The sequence below is a fragment of the Drosophila willistoni genome (genome assembly GCF_018902025.1).
Source record: "Drosophila willistoni isolate 14030-0811.24 chromosome 2R unlocalized genomic scaffold, UCI_dwil_1.1 Seg200, whole genome shotgun sequence".
Taxonomy (NCBI): Eukaryota; Metazoa; Arthropoda; class Insecta; order Diptera; family Drosophilidae; genus Drosophila; species Drosophila willistoni.
Window position 1 is genome coordinate 742,609 of NW_025814051.1, and position 23,627 is coordinate 766,235.

Consider the following 23,627-nt stretch of genomic DNA (forward strand, 5'->3'; position numbering starts at 1 on the left):
CGCAGGGTAAAATAAAAAAACAGGCACCCAACCAAGAATAGCCCCAAAATCAGTCGGCTTTCTAGATTGAACAAACTTGCGTTTATAAGTACTAATATTTCCAATAGTTTATAACAATCTTAGCAACAATAAAAATAATCTAAATCTATGCCAAGCTCCAAGTGGGACAACTTTTAGGCGGAGCTATTGCTGCTCGCCTTTAAATCTTGATTTCGACGCTCGTCAAGAGTATCGGAAATTTGCTGAGCCAATTGTTTAAAAAGTTCAGAGTAATCAGAGTCTGGATATTTAACCACAACTGGTACTCCTTCCTCACAACATTCGGCTATGTGAGCGTCGAGTGGCAGGGATATCAATTGTTTGGGCAGTCCTTTTGTGGACTGATCGGGGCGAAAGAATTCCATGCGATGTTTGCATTTATCACAGGTGGAATAACGCATATTCTCGACGAGACCGAAGATGGGTACCTTTAATTTTTCATACATTTTGGCACCACGCAGAGTAACCTCCACGGCTGCCGTGTGGGGAGTGGAGACCAAAATGACACCCGATATGGGAGCGTGTTGTGTAAGTGAGAGATGTACATCTCCAGTGCCGGGGGGTGTGTCTATGACAAGCACATCGAGGGGACTCCAGTCGGCCCCTTTGAGCAATCGCTGGATGGCGGACATAACTAGAGGACCACGCCAAATGATGGCACCATCCGGTGGTGTCAACATGCCCATCGACAGGCATTTCACATTGTAGTTTTGTGGCGGAATCATAAGGTTATCCCTATTGACCAGAGGTTCATCGTGAACATTCATGAGTAGAGGAATACTGGGTCCAAAAATATCACCATCCAACAACCCAACGCGTTTGCCCAGCTTGGCCAAACTACAGGCAAAGTTGGCTAAAATTAATATGTATTATTTTGCATGTTTTTTTTTTTTATTTTTAACTTTCATCGACTTGCCTGCCACTGTGCTCTTGCCGACACCTCCCTTGCCCGAGGCCACCACTATAATATCCTGGACGCCTCTCAATCTCTCTCGTTTGGGCAATCCGCGCGCCATAATAGCCGCTTGATGTTCTGTCAATTTGACAGCATAGGAGCGGCTATTGGACCGCACCAGCGGACGCAGGGCCATTAAACTCGAATTGTACATGGCTTACAATTTAATAATAAATCAGTGTTTGGGTTTTTTTTTCTCTATCTCCTTGTGTAATGTTTCGCAAAATTCTAGTGTGTTTGACATTTGTTTACAAATTCGACGCTTCAAACAGATCAGCTGTTGGGCAGTGTGACCAGTCGATGGCGAGTCAGCTGATTTAAAAGAAACCCGGGAAATGACGTAGATACCATTTTGATTTATTTTGCTAATGGAGTGCTATGGATTCGCAATGCTACGATTTGGACATGGACATAAAGGATGAGGACGAAGAGGAACACCCGCAGGAACACAAGCAGGAGCAAGCGGCAGTGGAAGATGAAAATGATAACACCTCACCTCTATGGTCCATTGAAGATGATTCGCTCTTTTATCCCCAAGGATTGATCAATCACACTAACAGTGATGCGGGCTCCAGTGGGAAATCTGTGTTCATCACATGGAATGAATATTATTTACTTAATTATCGGTTTAAAAAAACAAAAGGCTCACGTAATGTGAAAATGACCAAAGTACGGATACCATTGCCCAGGAATGGAGACTCCCATTTGGTTAGCATTCACATGCTAGAGTACAATTCCATTTTGCTTATGTCCGATGGTCTTATCTATTGCTTTGAATCCATTAAATCATTGCATCCCATCAAATGGTTAAGTGGAGTTCGTTGTTTCTCCAAAACGGGTCAAGGATTCAGTGTGATCAGAGAGCAAGACCAGCGTCTCTTCCTGCAGATCTATAGGGATTTGCCCAGCTTAAGCAAGACCGGCAGTACATTGGAGCACAGCTATGATATAACCTATGATGGGCAGAATATATTTCGTTGCGAGTGGAAGACTGATGATTATAACCTGATGTCAGTCAAGATTTTGGAAGAACATGAAAAATTCATGCAATGCCTTTTCGGGGGAGATCTTAAAAAAGGAGATGATTTCCATATATTCAGCATTAGTGGACATATTTTTGTTTTGCTGCCCACTGAGGTGGTTAGACAAGATGATGAATCCCCGTCAGGAGGTGACTATAATATTGAATTGCTGTGTGTTTATGTGTCCTCAATAAGCTTCATACGCCTTCTGCCTGAAAGAAACTTGTGTTTGATCTTTCTCAGCAGTGGTGCCATAGACATTTGGTATGTGTCCCAACTGCTGCAAATTAAACAACGTCAAATGTATCATTTAGGATCCGAGTGGTTCGATTGTGATGCAGACAGTTCATTTGGTGACTTCTATTATACAGATGGCCAGCAATTGGTGCGTCTAAGATTCAATTATAATGCCCAAATCGATGAATTCGATATCCAGAAATGGGCTAAACCCATACCGGGCATGCAATCCTGTACTTGGGTGGATGCCATTAGCCAATTGGTTTGCCTCAGTGATAATAATATATTTTATCGCATCAGTTTTAGTCTCCAAGAGGAGGAGCGGGAAAGTCAATTGAATGGTAATAGTTCACACCTAATGAGTGATCTAACCCCGTTGCTAATTGAGCAACTGCGTAGAAATGCTCAATTGATGGAGCAATATGAACAGGAACCAGCTCGTCTACAGAAATTAATTCAAGGCGAACTTGAGAAACAACAATTGATAGCTGTGGCCACAAATAGTCACATTTATAGCCAGGAAATAGAGGCCCATTTGGAATACCATCGAAATGTGCCACTCTTCAGTGGTGAGACACTACTCCTGCAATCATCTCCTAATGATTGTCAATTGCAAAGCTCTAGAATTTATGCCATCATCAAGTTGAATCTGAATTGCCGGCAATTGATTCACTCCAACCATTGGCAATTGTTAGTCTATTATGATAATCATGTTAATAACCATATTATACCAACCGAACTGATTCTTCGTATGCAATGTCGTGTGGTTATTCCTTTGAGGAAATTACATAATCAACTTCTACCAAAATTTACACTAAAGTTAGTGGCTTTTCTGGAACTAAACAAACAAATCACATCCGTTTTGCTGCCCATACGCATTGAAGAAAGTTGCCTTACCTATAGTTTACTCTTTAGCGGACAATTATTAGCTTTGGATCTAAGGCCAGAGCTCACCTTGTCACAACTGATCAAAAAGAAACCAACTGTGGCCACTATTTCTCAGGAAATGTCACTAAAAGAGGGATGCAGTTTGTCTGACATATCGAAATTATTAAATGCCGAGAATAAAATTGAGGATAATACTTTGGTTATATATTTTGTGGACAGTAAAATAATCCTTACTCATACGAATAATCATCTAACACTGGAAAGTGAAGATGCTTCTGCTATTTACTACATCAAAGAGCAGCTTGCATCAAGTGACAAAACTGAATGGATCACTAAAGATTCTTCAAAAACTACTGAGATTATGGTAATTACTAGTTTATTCCTTATCCAATATCAAAGACGGTGACTTATAGTAATCTTTGTTTCCTTTTCTAGAAATTACAATGTCAAACGGAGCGTTTATATGGCACATTAAGTGATAATGGCATGGATATTGAGAGCAATGTGAGAATGCGTTTAGAGGCACTACAAACGCAATATAAAGCCATAAGGAATACAATTTATTAGGATTTGCATTTTAAAAACTGATTTGGATGGGATTTTATTTATTGTTTAGGACGTTTCACAAAAATTCGTGTTATTAGTTAACAAATCACATTGCATATATGTATGTATATAAAAGAAACACAAAGAATATACAAAAATTATGCTTAATAAACAAAATTACTTATGAGTCTCTTTCGCATCAAATCAGTTATAACTTTAAACAATTTTCTATGGAACTTTTAACAAATCAGTTTTGATATTCTGTCATTTTGGTTTTGTATAAAGTTAACAAAAATTTATAATTTTTAATTTTAGGGCATGTATGGCGATTTGTCTGAAAAGTCTAATGAAAATAAATCGTTTTAGCTATTTGAATAATAGTTATAGAAATGAACAACAACAAAAATATATATTTTAACAGATTAAGCTGATTTTGCGAAACATATTGAATTTGTTGTTTGTCTCCCAATTTGTTGACTCAAAAAATTGAACTAATTGGCAATTGACAACAAAATGTGTAGGAAACAAAATTCGTTTAACTAATGCCTATGTATGTATATGGCCAACTGCAATAGTTGATTACTAATAATAATAATTATTTTGCACTAACAAATTGCGCTAATTACTATGTCGCATTTTGTGATTAATGTGTTTCTTTTTCTTCTCTCTTTTGTTAATTAGGTTTCTTCATATTCTTTTTACGTGTATTGCCTGGACAACCGCCAGTACTTAATAGATGCAATTTCCAGCCACCATCCTGAGGTAAATGAACATCATCATGACACAGGGGACAACGGGCGGCGCCAGTTTTAAGCTCTAAATGAAAGGCAAACAATCAATACAACAAATAAGTAATTGGATTAAAGTTTATTCTAAGGATTTGCTAACCACGACAGTAGTCTTCCATTTGATGTAGTTCATAGAGCTGCTTATGCACAGACTCTGTGCAGCGGGTGCAGACGACATAGCTATCCTTAGCATCACATTCAGCTGAGAAATATATATATAGAAATTATATTCTGTTGATCCAATTTTCATTATGCCCACTCACTAGTCAAATGATAATTCAGGGCAGCTACCTCCAGCACTTGGCTGCATTGTGGGCACTTGGTGAGAAATGGGCATGTCTTCCAATAGTGACGATCCAATTGACTAGCATCGTTGCCAGAACAAGACCAATCGCAAAAGGGGCAATGTCTACAATTAAATAATCAAATCAAATTTATCCAGAAAATAAAGAAAAAAAAAGCATCTAGAATAACATTTATGATCTTACATTTTCGGTGTGTTATCCTCCGTGGACTCTGAATTTGAGGCAGAACCTTTTCTCGAATTGGAGGCGGAAAGCATGGAACGTTTTAATTGCTCATTATATTGCTGTTTGCCATTGCAACTGTTGTAACCATTGCTAGAGGCAAGACCAGGACCATGCCCACTTTTGCTTTTCATCATTAATCGCGAGGCATCTGAACTGGTACTGGCCTTATCCATATGGCTGGTAGTTGCATCACTTGAACTATGGCCAACAGCTACAACATATTTATTGGATTCTTCCATTAGTTCCTGCTTGCGTTCCAAATCGATTTTATCAAATTCGGTGAAGAGTTGACGATACAGCAGATTGCGACGAGTGATATCATCATCGGGAGGCAATTGTTTGCGCACTAATCGAGGATTCATTTTATAGACAATTAGGATTATACGCTCAGCAACTTTTCGCACGGGTTCCGCAGGATGATGAATGCCCGAACAGCCGCATTCTGACAGAGCCCGACATGTAAGACCACTGTGCTTATCGGTGCTGATACCTTGAGTATTGACTAGCTGCTCTAACATCTGCAAACGGCTCATGGCCAGACGCTGATGGGTGCCTGAGCCAACGCTTCGTGAAAGAGCTGGAGCCACCAAATGCTGTTCGGCCACTTCGGGACAGGCTGCTATACTTAATATAGTATGCTGAGCCAATGTATGTAGCCTGGCAGATGGATCACCAGATTTGGCCAGCAATTCAGGCAGCAAACGATCAACACATCGTGCCACCTCGCTGGGTGAAACACGTCCTGGCACATATTCAAGGAACATAACACGAACAGTTTCGGTAGCCTGATTAAAGACAGAATAGACAGCATCTCGCACAGCACGATGCAGGAGCAGAGCAGCTGAACGTGCCACCTTATTGGGACTGGCTGCATGTTCATTGCTGTTCGTTTCCGCTGACTCCATCAATTCCTGCTCTTTAAGGAAATTTCTCAAACGCATTAGACCATCCTCACGATCCTGAAATTGACGTGAATAGAACTGTTCCACCTGAAATTAAAATAGGATTGTTAATCTAATCTAATTTTTCCTTAAATAGATGATTTAACTTACCAGTTCATTTCCAAACACAAGAATGGGTAAGGCGGCTTGGCGACGTTCACGATCATTGAGACGCGAACGTCCCCGATTTGGATCCGCTTCGAGTAGGGCATTTCCCTGGCACTCCCTTAAAAATTCATTAGTATTTGAACTAAACAATTTGTTTTTTTTGGTTTTTGGATTTATGGAACGACACACAACGCATATACGGATACGGATATAGAGAATTGCAAAAATACAAATAAAAAAGAGATACAAAACATAAATCAACCAAAATTTATTCAAAAACATTCGACGGTTAGTGTATTTTGGTACTAAGCTGGCATCTATCTGGTTTGTTATTTGTATTGGGGGAAGCTTTTAATCTGTAACTACAAATTGTTATAGACAAATTGCTGTTCTTATCATGCATATTTATTGAACACTGTGCAACAGGAATGCGATTTTAATGTCCATGTTGCATAGTGCACTTATTTTTTGGCTATCCACTTAACAACATTAACAAGGACGAGCTTCCAAATTTTAGGGATCTGTCACTTACTGCCTCAATGTGGGTATGGCTCGTTCTTCGTAATCCTCATACGAGTTACGTGGAACACTTTTATTGCGTCGCCTTAGCGAACCCTGACGACTCGACATGGGTGAACTGTGACGTGAGGGCAAACGTGGTGATTGTGGCAATTCATCGTGAGATTTTCGCCAGCCTCCAGCATTGGCCACATGTGTGGAAAAGGTAGCAGTTGGCACTAATGGAGTGGCCGCCGTTGTTGTTGTTGTTGTTATCACACTCTCATTACTAGTTTGCCCCAATGAGCCATCTGTAGACGATTTGTCATCTTGGTGACTCTGACTCTTCGGACTGAGAGCCGCATCGGCCAAGGCATGCGCCACATCTTGGAGACTTGGTGCTGGCGGCAGGCTTGGTTTGCCTCCAGCATAAATTTCGCAACTTTGATCATTACATGTTTCGATACCTTGAGTTTCTAACAGCTGCTGGACTTGTAATTGCTTTAGTACGGTCGAACGATACATTTCCATTTGCTCTTTTCTTAATTTGGCTGTGGTAAAATCCTCCTGTTGCACCGCCTGTCTCTTGGCCAAAGAATATCGACCCAAACGTTCGCCGGCTGTACGAAGTGCGGTCATACAAAGTTTCAGTTTGCGGGCATATTCAAATCGTTCCGCATTGACCGCTTGGGTTTTACGCATCTCCAATTCTCTTATGTAATGAACAATTGATTCTTCCACATACATGGAGAAAAGCAAGTCATCACAAATGGAAGCCAAGGCCAATTCTCCGGTTGCTGTGTCCAAGGGTGCTGTATCGCTACTGCTGCTACTACAAAGCTGCTGCTGTTGCTGCTGATCCTCACCATTTCCATTTCCAACATCTAAATCTTCGCCTAGAATATTGACAGCCAAAAGAGAAATCTGTCCCGTTTGATTTAACTCATTGCATTGAGCTCCAATTAGACGTAACTTCAAATGGGTGCCTCGTCTTGGCGTCACCGTGACGCTTTGTAGTTCACGAGATTTGTAATTGGTGTTGGAATTATCGGCCAGAGCCACAAAACCAAGAAAATCAAAATACTGTGAAGATGGAGTGCTGGGCATCGACTTGGGTGAATAGTGTAGCCATAGTTCTACCTTTTCGGCTGTTGAATGAGATTGAATTGATTATTGCCAAATTATGATTTCCTGTCTTAAGGATTTACTCACGTATTAGATATTGATGGGCTAACAATTGTATCCTGTAGATCTTTGCGGGCTGATGGAAACGTAAGATGATGTCATGTGTATTCAATGAGCTGCTAGCCGAGCTCCTCCATCCATGTACGGTTGGGCCATGATTGTTCAGCTCGCTAGCCGGAAAACTGTTATCCTCATCTGAATCATCAAGGAAAGGAATTCACATATAAATGCATAAGTAACATTGTTTGTTTTGTTTTTATCTCCATAAAAAAGTTTAAGTCATGATTACTGTGCATCAACAATAACAACAGGTGTCTCAGTGTTGGTTAACATAAAAGAAACAGCTGGAGAGCGCAGTACCGTAACAGTGGAACAAAAATAATAGAAATGTACTTTAATCTGTAGCAAACCAAATCATAAATTTTTCAAAAGAATACGTCATATTAAACATAAATTGTGACGTGGCTTTTTCGTATAAGCTAATATGGATAAAAAGTTTAAATAATGCAGATCGACAAGTATGTGCCGGTCCCTGACCCCGGAGATCTTTTAATGGATAATACTGAATACGAATTCGCGGCCCAAATGTTCAGATTGGCTTTGATTTTCCCTAATTGTGAGATTTAGCAATTTAAAGTGTGCTCTGGTTTCTGGGACATATATTATATTTGAACTTAATACAATAAGTAATTATAGTTTTTCAATTTTTTTTTCCATTATTTAAACTTTATGATTCTATAATTATATTTGTTTTATATAGTTGGCATTCAATTTCCAGTTTAGTAATCTTCATTAATATTTTTTAATCTCATAAAGAATAATGTTTGAACATTGTGTTCCAGTGTGCATTTGCTTCTCTCTTTTAACATCAATCTAAAATGCTCATATCTCTGTCTCTCTTAGGCTACTCTGTTATAAGTCAACTACAACTTTGTTTTGATAATAAGTTTTAGTCATTTTTCCGACCTGCTCTGCCTTAGAACAAATTTTGTCGTCAATTAATGTCGTAGAGGCTAACTAAATAGAAACAAATTAAATACATAATGGCAAACACGAATAATGTAGCCTCCGGCTGGCTGCAAATCCAAAGCCTTTTGAATACCATTAACCATATACTAATATTTTTAGTTGCGGTATTCTTTTTCGTCCTGGCACGTAGCTTGGAATTCAAGGACACTGCTATGCATATGTTCTTAACCGGTATAGGAGTGAGTACACAACAAAAAAATAAATAGTAATAGAAATTAAGACTCTTATCTCATATTTTGCACTGTGTCAGAATCAATAAATATAAGTCTAAATAAGCCCAAATAAGCTAGTTAGCATGCAACGTCATTATTAATCTTATCTTTCTGACCGTTTCTTATGTTAAGTTTTAGTGTTAATGTGAAATATCATGCTTGTCTGATTGAAAATCGAAATTTCGAAATGTAACGTGTTTTTTTTTTAATGAATTATTTAAACAGTTCCATGTGCTAATGGCCGAGGCTTTGATGTCTCATTATAAAGTGAATCCTATAACTCGTTCGCTTTCCCATCGCAACAAATCTCGCCTACATGGCATATTGCAAATTGTTGGTGGCTCAATGATTTTATTGGGAGCCATGGGTAAATTCGCTAACAAGGATGTCCATTGGAACACTTGGCATGGTCGTATTGGTAAGTACTCAAAAAAGACATTCTTTTTTTTCAATTATAATTTGATTTTGTATGAATTTTTCTAGGAACGGGTGCTTCTTTTGGCTGTGCTGCAAGTATTGTGGGTGGTTTGGTTACATATTTTCAACCCAAAGTGGTTTTAAATAAGTTCCCGCCATCAGAATTGAAGTATCGTCATAATCTTTTTGGTTTGGCTAATTTTACCCAAGGCATGGCTGCCATATTTTTAAGTTACTATTCTAAATTCTTTTTGAAATTTGTTGATCATCAATTCATACCAGCAATGATGTTAACTACTGTCTTAGTTTATCTGCTGACAATTATAAGCCCAGTGAGCTCACTCTTGGCTAAGTATAAATATAGACAACAAAAGAAACAACAGGAGAAGGTAAAATAGGAGTTCCTAGCTGAAAATAAAATTTAATTTGCACAACAATATTTGGCTTTTGGCCAACAATTCTTTTTGTAAAACTGACCACAAACAAGATGGACTTATTATGACCAAAAATGGCCATCTATCTATATTATAATGATTTATGGTCAGTGCAGAGTTTTTAGAATTTATTGTTCCACCAGTCTGAGCATAGCAAATTGAAATTTGCAGAGCTAATCATTCAGTGAGAAATGATTTACTTTTGTCTGGACATCTGCCTGCAACACTAAGCGTATGCGTATTTTATCGATTTCTCAAGTGCAGTCAAGAGTCGGCTCTGTCAGGAGGGTGAAGCGGGACAAGAAGCGTTTAAATGAGGGGCTTGTCTAGTCGCAACTAAAATAAATATTAGGTAAACCAAAAAGAAATAAAAAATTAATACAAAAAAGAAACCACAACAAATATAATAAAACAACCCAAAAACTGTTTCGCCGTTTGTATTACCTGAGGCAAAAACCACATTGAAGGATATCTTTTTGGCCATTTCGATCCAAATGGGAATCACAAACAAACATTTACAATTTCACACACGCACTCCCGACGTTAGGGTCATTAAAAACCCTGTTTGCTGTAACGGACTCTATGGAACTAAAATAGAAGTTTTGAAATTGACACCGAAAAGAATATCCTGTCCTCGCAAATTACAAGACCAGGAGGCGGTAAATAAACAGTGCTCGCAAATGATGCTGTTAAATTTAACAGAGTGCAGTGTGGAAAAACAATTTATTTTTTCGTGTATCTGTTTTTCCAACACTAGTCTACCAATTCTATTTGTTTATTAAGGAAAAAGATTTTTTAAAATTTGCATTTGCGGCGGCGGATGCAGTGCAAAAATAATGGATTTGTATGATGACATAGATACCAAGCCGCGTGCCAGCCAAATCGATGGCTGGTCATCGGGCATTAAAATGTTGCAGACACAACTAGCCGTGAAAAAAGCAGCCCAATTGCCCAAACCCAGAGAACAAATTAAGAAACCGGTAAGTATGAGTTATACTAAAGCCTATGTCCGAGAAATAACTTGTCCCTTAAACTAATGCCAGCTTATGACACCTGTGGTCAATCTGCGAGCTAAGCGAGCAGCAACAGATGCCCCGGAGACAGCAGGATTTCCGCCCATAGTAGGGGCCACCACAAAACCCATTATAACTGGAACAGCTCTGCCACCTCCCGCCATGGAAAGTTTAAAGAAGGATGATTGGAGTGATTTTGTAGACGAATACGATCCCCAATGGCCCAATGAGTATGAAAAGCTCAAAGAGAAGACAAAAAGTAGCGATAAATCACGGAATAGCGGCAACAAGGAGCATCGGAGTATTAACAAAGATCGAGATGGCCCACAGGAACGAGATCATGATCGCAAGCGTAATCGTGGTAGCGGTGGACGCGGAGGTGGTGGGGGACGCGACAATCACAAAGATCGGGATAACAATTCACCACCAAGTGTGAAATTTAGCGGCTTTAGCCAGCGACAAAGCGAGGAGGATCGATATAGTCCGCCAGCGCCTGGTTCAATGGCCAAACAAGGTGGCGGTGCAGCCATAGCTCCACCACCATCTCTGCAAGAAATCTCTATTGATAATGGTGATGGCAGCTCCAACGTTACAATACCCTATTCGGCTAGCTCTGTAGCAGCCAAAATTATGGCCAAATATGGTTTCAAAGATGGGCAGGGTCTAGGCAAATCCGAGCAAGGCATGTCTGTGGCATTACAAGTGGAAAAGACGTCAAAACGCGGTGGAAGGATTATACATGAAAAAGATGTTTTCCTGCCACCAGCGCCATTGGGCGGAGGGACACCATCATCCTCTTCATCGCCTCCAATGTTAGCTCCTCCTAGTCCTAGTCACAACGCTATGCCACCGCCCTCGTTCCCCGGTTTGGCACCGCCTTCTGCTAATGAACCAGAGCCAAGTATCACAGAAATAATGAAAGATCCCAGTAAAGTTGTTTTGCTGCGAAATATGGTGGGTCCTGGGGATGTGGACGAGGAATTGGAACCGGAAGTCAAAGATGAATGCAACACCAAGTATGGCGAAGTGAATAGCGTTATAATACATGAAGCATTTGGCACTACACCCGAGGACGCAGTAAAAATCTTTGTGGAGTTTAAGCGCATCGAGAGCGCTATCAAAGGTAAGAAAAGCAAAACAATTAAATGTATGATGATTTTAAATGACGTTCTGTGATGTTTTTCTCTCCAGCTGTCGTGGATTTGAACGGACGTTTCTTCGGTGGACGCCAAGTTCGTGCTGGATTTTATAATTTTGATAAATTCAAATCTTTTCAATTAAATTAATAATAGAACAGAACATGATTTTTGTTATTTTTTTGTGTTACCAGGGCTGAAACGATTTGACATTTAAAAAATCGATAACTTTTAATCAGAGTCACCACTGGTTTTGGGGGGCCGCTACACGTCAGTTTTGCCCAAGTCCTGCCAACTTATTCTACTCTCTTCATTGCTTTACCTTGTTTTAAAACTTCACAATTGTGAATTTTCTTAACAAACAATAAATAAATTTGCCATTTCATTTAAAATAGACAAGTCCAAAAGTTTGCCATCAGCACAATCAATATTGGTTTGAAGACAGCTGGGTCGTAACGTGCGGAGGCACCTTGAGACGAGTTGTGTTCTGCAGACGACAATTAAAATCGAAGCCAAAACGAAAATAAAAGAATTACAACAAATCGAAAGGAAATTGAGAAGAGGAAATAACATAATAAAAACCAAGGTAATAAATTAAACTCAACATCCCGATATTCCACTTCCACACCTAATATTTCTCTTGGCTGTCGAATTCGTTCTACATTTTAATTTTTTTTTTTTGCAAAACGGTAAATACTCAAAACGTCAACGACCACCACCACCTCCCCTCATTCACGAACGTTCTCTCTTGGTCTATCGCTCTCTCTCTCTCTCTCTCTCTCCATCTTTCTGTCTGTCAGTGACCCAAGAAGACATTTGTAATTAAATTCAATTAAGCCAGTGTTATTAATTTTTGTATATAAATTTTCTTTTATGAAAAGAAGGCAATATCGAGATACCACAACAACAACATAGAGCTCCGAACGCCCGCCCGCCCTACCCTACATGGCCCAGGCCCATGGCCCACAGCCACTGACTGCAGTCTGCTGCTGCTGCATGTAATTGTGAGATCACACACACAAACATAAACACGAACACACTCAAAACAATTTGTTAGGCTCTGCTCCATGCCAATCAACAACAAAACTTTTGCATTGTTCGGGTTCACATAACAAGCATATAACGGCACTCCACCCACCGCCCACCACCTACATATACAGTTCCCCTCAGTTTCCCTGTAATCCCTTCAAGTACTATTGGCTGTTGTTGTTGTTGTTGTCGGGTCATGGGCCTCTCTTCGCTATCGCTGCCGCCAACTGCTACTGCTGACAAGGTAAGGGGCATGGTCGTACAAAGGGTTGCTCTTGCTGTTTACTGGTCACGCAGTTTCTTTTATTGCACAAAGTACACACACACACTTATATATCTAAAGAATACATTTTATTTAATATTGCACGCACATATTTCTCGATTCCGATTCCATAAACAAATTGGAGCAGCTGCCTCCCCCCACTACTACTCCCACTGGCCCCTCTGCGGGATCGCCAACAGCACACATTCTCACTTATATGTACATACATATATACCCACACACAACAAACACACACAAACTCATTTACTGAGGCAAGTTAGACATGTGCCCCGCACTTGCTTTTTTTTTGGCCTGTTCAATTATATTTTCAAAAAAAAAAAAAAATGAAAAGAAATTCTATTTTTATAAACGAAACATTTCTCGTTAGTTTTTGTTTGCTCTTGCACTGAAGTTTTCTTCTTGTACACGGAAATGTTTATTAATTTCGAGCCCAAAATAAAATCCTGTATACGATTTTCATAAATCAAATATCTACAAGTTCGTGATATGTAGTTTTCTTCATTTTAACATCACAATAATTGATCATAGTTATACTTAGTATAACTATAGCTTGTCGAAGTTTTCAATATAAACATAACGCCAACAAGAATCTTTCATCTTATGGGCCTGGTTAATTAAATATTGGATAAAATATATGTAAATAGTAAATAAAGCACTCTAAAACTCGTCTTTTTTAAATTAAAATTCAGACAATTATTTCTAACATGTATAGAGTAATTTTAACTAAATTGTCATAGGCTAATTGATGTAGAATTCTAGGAAACAAATGAGTTTCTTCTATATTCTTTTTGTTTTTAACAACAGAATAGAAAGTATTTGTTAAATTGAATAGTGTGCCATTTATTATGAATGTCAAAAAATTGTATTTCTCTTAATAATTCAAATTTTTCGTCAATTTCTGGGCATTGTCTCATTCGATTAGAGATCTCTAAAAACCTAGACTTCTCCTATTTTTATTTCAAATTCACATCGCAATATACTTTGAGAAATCACTCGAATAATTTGTCAGACAAAAGATTTTAGTCGTTTCGTTTAGTCCAATCAGATGATAGATAAAAACAACAATCCAAAAAAAAAATAAATAAAACCAAACAAGGAAATTTTTAATTTTTAAAAATCTTTGCTCCCATCCTTTTTTTTTTTTGGAATAACAAAAACTACAATTTTGGACTGAAGAAACTTTTAATTATTTTTGCCTTCTTTTTAATGTGCAGTGATGGTCTTGGTGAGCAACGAATGGCGGAATAATAAGGATGACGAGCAGAAATCACCACCATCATCAGCATCATCAACACCACCACCAACAGCAGCAGCAGCAGCAGCCGAAACAGGAGCAGCTACAACAGCAGCAACGACGGAGGGAGAAGCACCACCAGCAGGATTAGTCGGAGGAGCAGCTGGAACTGTTGATGGAGCTGGTATAAATAAGCGAAAAAAGCAAAGCAATAATAATAATATGGAAACGAATAAAAAGCAAGCAGGAGGAGCAGCAACAGCAACAGCAGGGGAGCAAGATAAAATACTCCAAATCCTTAAAATGGATAAGCATGAATTGGAGACGACGACAACAGCACCAACAAACGATCTGATTATGAATGATGATCCTAATGAGAATCAGGAGAATAATAATGTGGAAATCTGTGATTCCAATACAAATACATTGCAGAGTCATAATCAGCAGCAACAGCAGCAGCAGCATCAACTGAGCAGCAGTCCCGATCGTCATGCGACAATTATTTCGACCAACTCAACTGGTGGAAGTAATACACCACAACAGCTGCAACAGCAACAACAGGTGCTCAATATGGCCCTGAATTCTGTGATTAATGGTGGAAATAGTGGAAATGGTGGTGGTGTTAGTGGAGACGGAGTAGGTGGAGGAGGAGTTGTGGTAGCAGGAGGAACGGGAGTTCCACTCTTCGGTTCATTGAGTGGACTGAATAATGGTGCCTTATTGCAGCGTGATTCAATTGAATTGCAATCAAATCAATCATTAACGGCCGCCACCGATCTCGATATCGATACTAGCCGCTGTTCCGCCAAGGGCGAGGCGAAAATTGTCCTACAATGTGAGGCGAAATCGCACAAATTTGATACTCGCACCATTTTGTTGCAACCAAATCAGGAATGCAAGGTGGGACGCCTTATAGCCAAGAGTAAGGCCAGCGAGGGTAATGCCATTTTTGATTGCAAAGTTCTATCACGCAATCATGCCATGCTATGGTATACATCGGACGGTCATTTCTATGTCAAGGACACCAAATCGAGCAATGGTACATTTATCAATGACACCAAATTGGGCAATGAACCGGCCGAATTGCATTATGGTGATACTGTTAAATTTGGTGTCGAAGTTATTGAGAATTCACGCCAAGAGGTTCATGGTTGTATTATTGCTCGAGTTACCCTGTTCCTGCCGGATGGACGTGAGGCCATCTCAATTGAAGCGGATCAATTGCAATTGGTTGGTCCCAATCGCATCAGTTTCGATGAAATCCAGCGCTTGAACTCATTCCTCCAAGAGGCAGCGCAGCGTGAAAAGATGCTTAAGGCCAAGCTAAGCAGTTTACAGGGTGTTCTCGATTCGACACGCAAGAATTCGGCCATGTGTTGGCAGAGTATGATCACCGAAGATCAATTGTTGCACAAAATCAATCTTCTGGAAAAGAAATTGCAAATGATGGAAAAAAATGTTCCGGAGAATGCTTTAAGAAATGAGGTAGGTCCATCCCGCTAACTCCCAAGTTGAATAATTACAAATGTTTCTTATTGATTTGCATCATTTTAGATTGTCAAGCTGTTGGAGGATAAGACCACTTATCAATTGACTGCCAAAGAGGCTCTACGCAAGGTCTATCAGGAGCGTTGCGATGCAATGCAAATGGTTTCGAAAATGGAGATGGCCTATGCCACCTCGGAGAATGAATGCAGCATTTTGCGTGCCCAGATTCTGACCTCTAAACAGAATCTGCAGGATTACAATACGCGTTTGGAGCAGCTTCAGCAAGAATATGTGGAGTATAAACAGGATTCATTGCGTCAGCAGCAAGAGGCTAAAGAGCAGGAGGAGCAACGATTGGAACATCTCAAAGAGCAATTGGGCACACAAGAGCAAGAAATGGAAGAGTTGCGTGCTCAGCTAAAGATTTTACAGCATACCATTGCCGAGCATGACAGCGAGCAGAAGTTGCAGGAGCAAAATGCCCTGGAGCAACTGGACGCGGCCATTACCGACAACATGGACGAAGGTGATGATGATGACGATGACGACGACAACGACGAAGGCGACGATGATGCTGATGCTGACGACGAGAAGAGTAAGAACATTGATGAGAAAGATGCAGACACAAAGCAGCTGGGCGAGAAAATTGATGAGTTGAAACAAAAGAAGGTTGGTAAACGATTTTAAAAGAATTAAAAAATATTATCTAATAACTAATCTCTATCTCGATTAATATGTAGAATAAAAAGTCCAAGCGTGACAATCAGGAGAAATTCGACATAAAGAACAAAGTAATACGCAAATCTGCCGTAATTAAATGGCTTAAGAACTCGGATCTCAATAAAGGTGAAGGTGGTAGCGATATATTGCAAGCCATTATCAATAGTGCCGATTCCGGAGATGAAGAGAATGAGAATAAGGAACATCAGCCGGAGCACGTCGAATCAGAGGCCAGCGATGAGTTTATACACAATTCACCAAAAAGTGTTCGGCTGAATGGATTAGATAATTCGGCCGTTAAAACACATAAGCTGGAATCGCAAGAGACTCTGGTGCTGGACTTTAACAATGGTGAGGAACTGTCCGAAGATCAAGCCATTGAAATGCTTCAAGAGGAATGTCAAGCATATAAGCAAAAGACCACATTGTTGACCAACGAGATTCATGATCTGCAAAGCCAAATGGATGCATTAAAGGAACTGCTAGCACTCGAGAAACAGAGTAAGTCTAGTATAACATCCGAAGTGGTGGAGCAAGAGAAGGCGGTAGAAAAAGAAGAGGACAAGGACGAATCAAACAAATCGCAGCGACGTCAGCTATCTGGCCAAGAGGACAGTGATTGCCTGGATGATAATGAGGCTTGCAGCTGGAAAGAGGATTTGGCTGCCATTCGTAATTCAAATGTCGAACAAGAAGAGGAGCTAATTGTGTATAAGGAACGTCTGGAGCAATCAGAGAGCAGCGTTCTTTTATTACGGAACGAAATCTCACAATTATTGTTGAAGCAACAGCAAGCGGGACTCGCGGAAGACAAGCAACGTTTAATGTACCGTATCCTGCCAGTTGGATGTATAGTTCTGGCTGCCGTAATTTATATCCTCACATCTCGCCTCTAAGAAGCGGATAGCAACATAATTCCCCTTCCCCCCTACTCTCCCATCTCTTTCAACACCACCCACACTCAAAACCAAACCCAAACACCTCACACAACACACACACACACACACACACAAACGAGAGATTGAAGCCATGTTGGATGTAAAGTGCAAACAAAAACCAGGAATGGATGGACCGTTTTACAGTTAATTATATATATATATTTATATGAATAGGTAGCGTTATAATTCGAGCTTTACTCTATATTTTCATTTGCTTTGTTTCCTCCCCCCCACCCCCACCCAATTTTCCGTTGAGCGCAAAATTAACAGTCGTATATATGAATTGAAACGAAGTCTAAAAACAAAAACGAACATTAAAAACATCAACAAAAAAAAAAAATACAACTTACAAATAAACAAAACGAAACACAAGGGTTAGTTAATTATTAAGTTGGTCCCCTCACCCAAAAAAAAAAAACAAAAAAAATCAATCTATTTAACAAATAATTGTTTTATTATGCGTTAATTGTCATCTAAATTTATCTTATTTTTTTTTTGTAACGGTGGTGCGTTCTATTGAATCGTCAGCCGCGATAATCGATTTGTGTATAGAAAATGGAACGCGATGAAAATCTGACGCGCAGAGAAGTGGGGAATCCGAAATAGACCACCTGCTCAGCTGATACTGCTTAAGGGCTAAGCCTGATAGCAGAATCGCAGTGCTAAGTTAGCCTATAAGTTGCAATTACGATATTTAATTTTCATGGGTACCCCGAGCTATGTTTTATATGATTGCATGTTGATTTATGTATTTATATATTTAGTGGATTCAATATTATTTTTTTTTTATATATCTATATATATGTATTTATGTATACATTCAATATAATTTCAATGTTTTTTCATAAACGAATGCGTGGACACAAAAGTGTAAACTACAAAATATGGGAATGCTTGCGATAAGTAAAAAAACAACAAATATGTAAAAAATGAATAAAAAATAGTATACAAATTACAACAATAATAAAAATAAAAGAAAAATGTATTCAAAACAAAACCCAAAAAATAAAAAAAAAAATAAACAAAGAACAAAAGAAAAAGAAATGCAAAATAAAAACAAAAATGCGACAAATAAATATCTATTGTGTTTTTTATACCATGCATTAGGGCGAAATGTTATGTTACAGTAAAGTCGCCAATATGTAACAGGCAGAATTAAGATTTCCCCATAAACTATATACATATGTATATTCCTTATCTGCTTCAACAATAGAGTCGATTTAGCCATGTCCTAGATCTCTAAAACTATAACAGATCAAGTTTATTTCAAATTTTGGCGCGCCCCAATTTAAAATTTAAAACAATTATATGTATTTGGTGTCTAGACTTGTATACCCACTGTCGCCCTCATAAGTAAGAGAAAACCATTTGCCTCCCACAATTTTTTGACTATGGCAATGACACACTAATTAGTGTTAGTCATTTCTCTCGGCATACCAAATTTTATGAAAATCGGACTGAAAATAGTCAAGTTATTCGTATAAACGTTTTTTACTAGTTTTTTTGGGCCATAAATCCGGAGTTGGCCATTGTCTGGTGGCGGCGCTAGAGTGCATTTAACATAAATTTCAATTATTTTTTCACTTCATTTTATTTTAACATTAATCGATGTATACTTTCCATAAATAGTTTTGACATCAATAGTATCTCTTCTATACTTTTATGTATTGTCCAAAATTAAACAATTGTTGGATTGTTTTCATAAAATATATTTAAAAATTTAAGCAAAACATTTTAACATTTTCGATGTTAGTTGATGTCTCTATATAAAAGAAACAAGTTTTTGTCTAACCCATTTGCATTTTTGTTTCTGAAGAGGTAGTTATATGTTATAGGTACTATAAGAATTTTCTTTATACGTTTTTTTAATATTTATAGTAAATGTGGTTCTATAAAATAATACATTTGAAACAAAGGCCACACAAAATTTTAAATTTTTAAGTCTTTAATAGATAATTGAATTTATCCTTATTACCATCCTCCAAATGTTCACAAATTTTGCAAGTAAAGCTAGTTTCTGTTGCACATTTCAGATGAACTGGTAGTTGGCATATGGAGCATTTGGTGGAATTGATGGAGGTCATATTTGTGGGCAACAAACTTAGGCAAATGATACAAAAATCTTCCTCTAAAGGCAGCGAATCATTTGCTTTGTGACGCTTAGATGGTGATGTTGCCTTGTTTGGCAATATTTTCTTTGATAGTTTTCGTTTAACCCTTTTTAAAGCCAAATCTTGCAAAGGATCAATTTCATCTGAGATCGATGAATGATAAATAAATACCTCTCCATCGTGATCATCTTTTTTTGCGGCATCTACAAGGATAATACGGGTTTGTTGTTCACTTTCGTTGTCTTCAAAAGGATTACTATAATTCGCAAAGTCAGTGTCACTGAAGATGTTGGGATTATATGGAGCAATGCCCGTTGCAGTGAAACCCATTTTAATTGTCTTTGGCATTAGGGCTGAGTCCAATGCGGCACATACAAGTTCGGGAATATTTTGGATTTTAAAAACCTTTGAGAAAGAAAAAAGTGTAGAATAATATAAAAAATCAAAATACAAATTTTAATTTGACCTACCTTATTGTCGTTTTTTGTTGACCAAGTGGAACATTCAGATATGAAATAATTCTCGAGTGAGCCAAAAACAGATACTTCCAATGGGTTCAATTTATGTCTACAATATGGCGGAAATGAGAGAATATGTATACCATTTTCAGAAGCAATATCAAGTGCTTCGACGGATAAATGTGAAGTGTGACTGTCTAAAAGCAAAAGTACTGGCCGTTCTAATGATGGATTAACAAATCTAATGAAATGCCATAGGTATTGAACAAACTCCGGCTGACCCATCAAACCTGATTCATTGGCCAAACCAACAGTTCCGTCTAAAACATTGTCTAAACAGTTTCCAGTCTCCATTTCTTTGCGGGGAAATAGGAAGAATGAAGGAATAGAATTGCCATAAGCATTGACCGTAAGGGCCATGGTTAACATTGTGCCCCGCTCTAGTGTCTCGACCGATGCAACTTTTCTGATTCCCTGATTCAAGACTATAACTTTGCCCATTTTAGAAGGAACTGCTGAGAAACCACATTCAGCCATGTTGTAAATGGCATTGCAACCGAACAGGTGTTTCTCTAGCAGATTGCCTAAATTTGAGAAATATTTTTCAACTATTGGCTTGGAAAAAGCTTTGACCCGATTCAGTGATATTTGCTCTGGATGTCTGAGTGTAAGTTCTGGATGACGTTTCATAAAAAGTCTACACCACTTAGGACCGGCTGTGGCATCATCATCCCAGGAAGAGAAATACTTTAGTTTCAGCTTGTTGGCAAATTGGAAAGCCAACTGTTTCACCTCACCAAGGGTCAAGCCATGATAATGATCAACATATTTGAGTATATAATCAACAAGATCCTTTTCTTGGGAGGGTGTGAAAATCTGTCAAAGAATTAACGATATTTTTTAGTTTTGGAAGTTAAATCAGAAATGTTAAGCGGATAAACGTACCATATTACATGGAGTTTTTCTACTACACATACGAAGGAATTCCAACAACTCGTCATCCTCCACTATGGCGATATCATCATAATTTTCTTCCACTTTCTTAATATTACGGCGTAAAGTATTTTTATCTATCCCATACTCTTGGGCAGTCGATCGAACGCTCTTCTTTTCCAATATGCAAAATTTAATTGCCTGAAGCAACGAATTGAAATACAATTTGCGTGTTTCGGCTTTATGTTTTAGGGCTGGCATGACTAAAAAAACGAGAAAAATATATTGGAATGCAAATTAATATCAATGAAATAAGTCGAGGAACTTGGTCGGTCGTTGGCAAATACGGTCCGTAATCTGTAAATTATTAAAAAAAAAATAATAAAAAAACTTTGCTGTTTGTTTTTGGCTATATAAAAGAACTTTTCAGACCCTTGTATACCTTATAGATCACTATTCTATTACTTTTATCTTTGGATCTAGAGAATATGCCGATCTCTAGCCTTTTTACAAAATGGGGATACTTTGCTTCTTAAAGTGACATAGGCTGGAAACGAGTTTATTGTCTTTAACAAGATTAAAACATTTTTTATGCCTTGATACTTAAATATTGTTTTAATACTATGTTTAATTCGATGTATGTACATTTATATTTTAAAGAACATTCCTAAATTTATTTTTATATTTTAAGAAGCGAATTCTCAGACTGCTTTTTGCATACTTAAAAGAGCAAAGTTCCCCATTCCACAGCCATAGATCCAAATTAGAATCAACTACTAATTAAAATATTACTTTTTTCCATATTATTATAAGTATATGATAAAGTTGTAAACTGTCAACCTAATTATATTTTACAAGCACTGGCTTTCGTCTTAGACGATAAACTACATCCATGCACTGGCCTAGGATTCGAGCCCGGATCCTCGTTGTTCAGTTGGACTGCCTAACTTTTTTAATATTTTTGTTTCTTTGTTTTAGTTTTATTTTATTTATAAATTATGTGTTAGTTTTATTCCTTCTATGGCCCTCGTGATTTTTCGTGGCAAAAGCATTAACTCTTTTTTGAGATTATGACATAAACTGAAGAAACATTAAATTTTTAATATGACCGATTACCACCGTGGGGACTACATTAAATTCATGAATAAAAATAGCATGTCAAGGCCCGGATTTATAATACAAGGCAAAGCGTGAATACATATATAAATTAAAGACGTATTAAAAACGTATTTTGAAAATATTACAACAAAGTTTTTTGGCCCCGAATCTCCACAATTCTCTTGGTCTTTAGGCCTTTAAGTTCAGCTCTGAACACATAGGTTAATAAAAAAGTTCAGGGTTTGGGGGCATCCGTAAAATACCTGGGCAAAGAACTGAAAGGGGGTCTTTTTAAGAAAATCTCTTCTAAGGCTGTAAGATAAAGAAAAATCTGCTCACATAATTAATGGATATTCAATTTTTACGATTTTAAACTCATCTAAAGAATAGTAAAAACAAATAGACGGAAAGAAAAAAGTGGTCAGGCTACTTTCACCTTGTTCGTTACACGTATGTTTGTATGTATTTGTATTTGTAATTGGTTCTTAAATTTGTAGTCATCAAGAAACAAAAAGTGTCCCACAACTGGACCAAAGTGTCTCACAACTAGGATACTTGTTCACTTTCTCATTGTTAAAATATTAGTATAGTGCACCATTTTTATAAATCAACTTTAAGAAAGAAAATAAAAAGAAAATATTCTTTTTGATTTTTATGAATTTCAATCACCTGTTAAGCCAGACTTTCACCTTTAACAAATAAGAACAAACAGAGGGCCGGGCTTGACTTCGGACGTGCCGAAGTTTGTTTACCCTTGCAAGGTTTTTTGCTTCTCTACCTTTACCTGTATTCGATCAATGCGTCGAGTGTAGCATGCCATTTTATCGTATGTTTATGTGACAGCTTTATACATATATATATATAAGTGATCCGAAAGGGGGCGGACATGGCTTTGGGAACTCGTCTTGTCATGCTGATCAAGAATATATCTATATTACTTTATATAGTATAAGATTCATCCTTCTATGCGTTGCACAACAGAATCAATATACTCTATTTGAAAGGGTATAAAAAGTACTTTTTCAACACGACAATTGCTGTAGATGCGAGCGATAAATCAGTTCGATAACAATCCACCCGCCATTTTTGAAAATATGTTCATTTAAACTGGATGTCTCACAAGTAGGTCCTTCAGGTTTAAAACAAACCAAACCAACATATAATATAGGAAACCAATAATAAATTGTTAATTTATTCATTTAATAGTCTTCCTTTCTCAAGATGTACATTACAAATCACAATACTCGTCTTATAATTGACTGTCCCATTGATGCAAAAAAATTTTAACATTCAGCTTATTTAAACCATGCTTCTTATTTAAATACTTATGTTTTTCCTATGATTTTGGTATTAAGTT

General features: G+C 38.0%; 7 protein-coding genes across 9 annotated transcripts; 4 read left to right on the forward strand and 3 right to left on the reverse strand.

Annotated features, from left to right (window-relative positions):
• Positions 1-62: 62 nt before the first annotated feature.
• On the reverse strand, positions 63-1,148 carry LOC6641685 (iron-sulfur protein NUBPL). The gene is made up of 2 exons (XM_002064636.4): positions 956-1,148; positions 63-892 (listed from the first exon to the last, which is right to left on the reverse strand). Exons 1-2 carry the CDS (start codon positions 1,146-1,148, stop codon positions 174-176), a joined length of 912 nt encoding a protein of 303 aa, XP_002064672.1. The 3' UTR covers positions 63-173.
• Positions 1,149-1,300: 152 nt separating this feature from the next.
• LOC6641684 lies at positions 1,301-3,808 on the forward strand. Its single transcript, XM_023175450.2, has 2 exons — positions 1,301-3,505; positions 3,577-3,808. Exons 1-2 carry the CDS (start codon positions 1,373-1,375, stop codon positions 3,706-3,708), a joined length of 2,265 nt encoding a protein of 754 aa, XP_023031218.1. The 5' UTR covers positions 1,301-1,372; the 3' UTR covers positions 3,709-3,808.
• A 423-nt stretch (positions 3,809-4,231) lies between these two features.
• Positions 4,232-10,492, reverse strand: LOC6641682 (centrosomal protein of 104 kDa). 2 transcript variants are annotated; one of them, XM_002064633.4, is made up of 8 exons: positions 10,274-10,492; positions 7,765-7,932; positions 6,587-7,700; positions 6,058-6,172; positions 4,964-5,994; positions 4,739-4,884; positions 4,576-4,677; positions 4,232-4,503 (listed from the first exon to the last, which is right to left on the reverse strand). In XM_002064633.4, exons 1-8 carry the CDS (start codon positions 10,311-10,313, stop codon positions 4,361-4,363), a joined length of 2,859 nt encoding a protein of 952 aa, XP_002064669.1. In that variant the 5' UTR covers positions 10,314-10,492; the 3' UTR covers positions 4,232-4,360. The 2 variants fall into 2 exon arrangements, with proteins under 2 accessions (XP_002064669.1, XP_023031252.1); XM_023175484.2 differs by having other exon boundaries at positions 6,058-6,196.
• Positions 8,642-9,832, forward strand: LOC6641683. The gene is made up of 3 exons (XM_002064634.4): positions 8,642-8,945; positions 9,204-9,396; positions 9,462-9,832. Exons 1-3 carry the CDS (start codon positions 8,781-8,783, stop codon positions 9,791-9,793), a joined length of 690 nt encoding a protein of 229 aa, XP_002064670.1. The 5' UTR covers positions 8,642-8,780; the 3' UTR covers positions 9,794-9,832.
• Positions 10,493-10,580: 88 nt separating the features above from the next.
• LOC6641681 (splicing factor 45) lies at positions 10,581-12,131 on the forward strand. Its single transcript, XM_002064632.4, has 3 exons — positions 10,581-10,809; positions 10,873-11,965; positions 12,034-12,131. Exons 1-3 carry the CDS (start codon positions 10,666-10,668, stop codon positions 12,126-12,128), a joined length of 1,332 nt encoding a protein of 443 aa, XP_002064668.1. The 5' UTR covers positions 10,581-10,665; the 3' UTR covers positions 12,129-12,131.
• Positions 12,132-12,276: 145 nt separating this feature from the next.
• Positions 12,277-18,228, forward strand: LOC6641721 (sarcolemmal membrane-associated protein). Of its 2 annotated transcripts, XM_023175408.2 has the most exons (4): positions 12,277-12,564; positions 14,505-16,009; positions 16,079-16,681; positions 16,753-18,228. In XM_023175408.2, the coding sequence occupies exons 2-4, from the start codon at positions 14,507-14,509 to the stop codon at positions 17,626-17,628; spliced, it is 2,982 nt and encodes a 993-aa protein (XP_023031176.1). In that variant the 5' UTR covers positions 12,277-12,564; positions 14,505-14,506; the 3' UTR covers positions 17,629-18,228. The 2 variants fall into 2 exon arrangements, with proteins under 2 accessions (XP_023031176.1, XP_046866903.1); XM_047010947.1 differs by lacking the exon at positions 12,277-12,564 and having other exon boundaries at positions 14,449-16,009.
• A 1,231-nt stretch (positions 18,229-19,459) lies between these two features.
• LOC111518520 lies at positions 19,460-22,996 on the reverse strand. The gene is made up of 4 exons (XM_023175485.2): positions 22,940-22,996; positions 21,185-21,435; positions 20,252-21,115; positions 19,460-20,186 (listed from the first exon to the last, which is right to left on the reverse strand). Exons 2-4 carry the CDS (start codon positions 21,431-21,433, stop codon positions 19,608-19,610), a joined length of 1,692 nt encoding a protein of 563 aa, XP_023031253.2. The 5' UTR covers positions 21,434-21,435; positions 22,940-22,996; the 3' UTR covers positions 19,460-19,607.
• Positions 22,997-23,627: the final 631 nt, after the last annotated feature.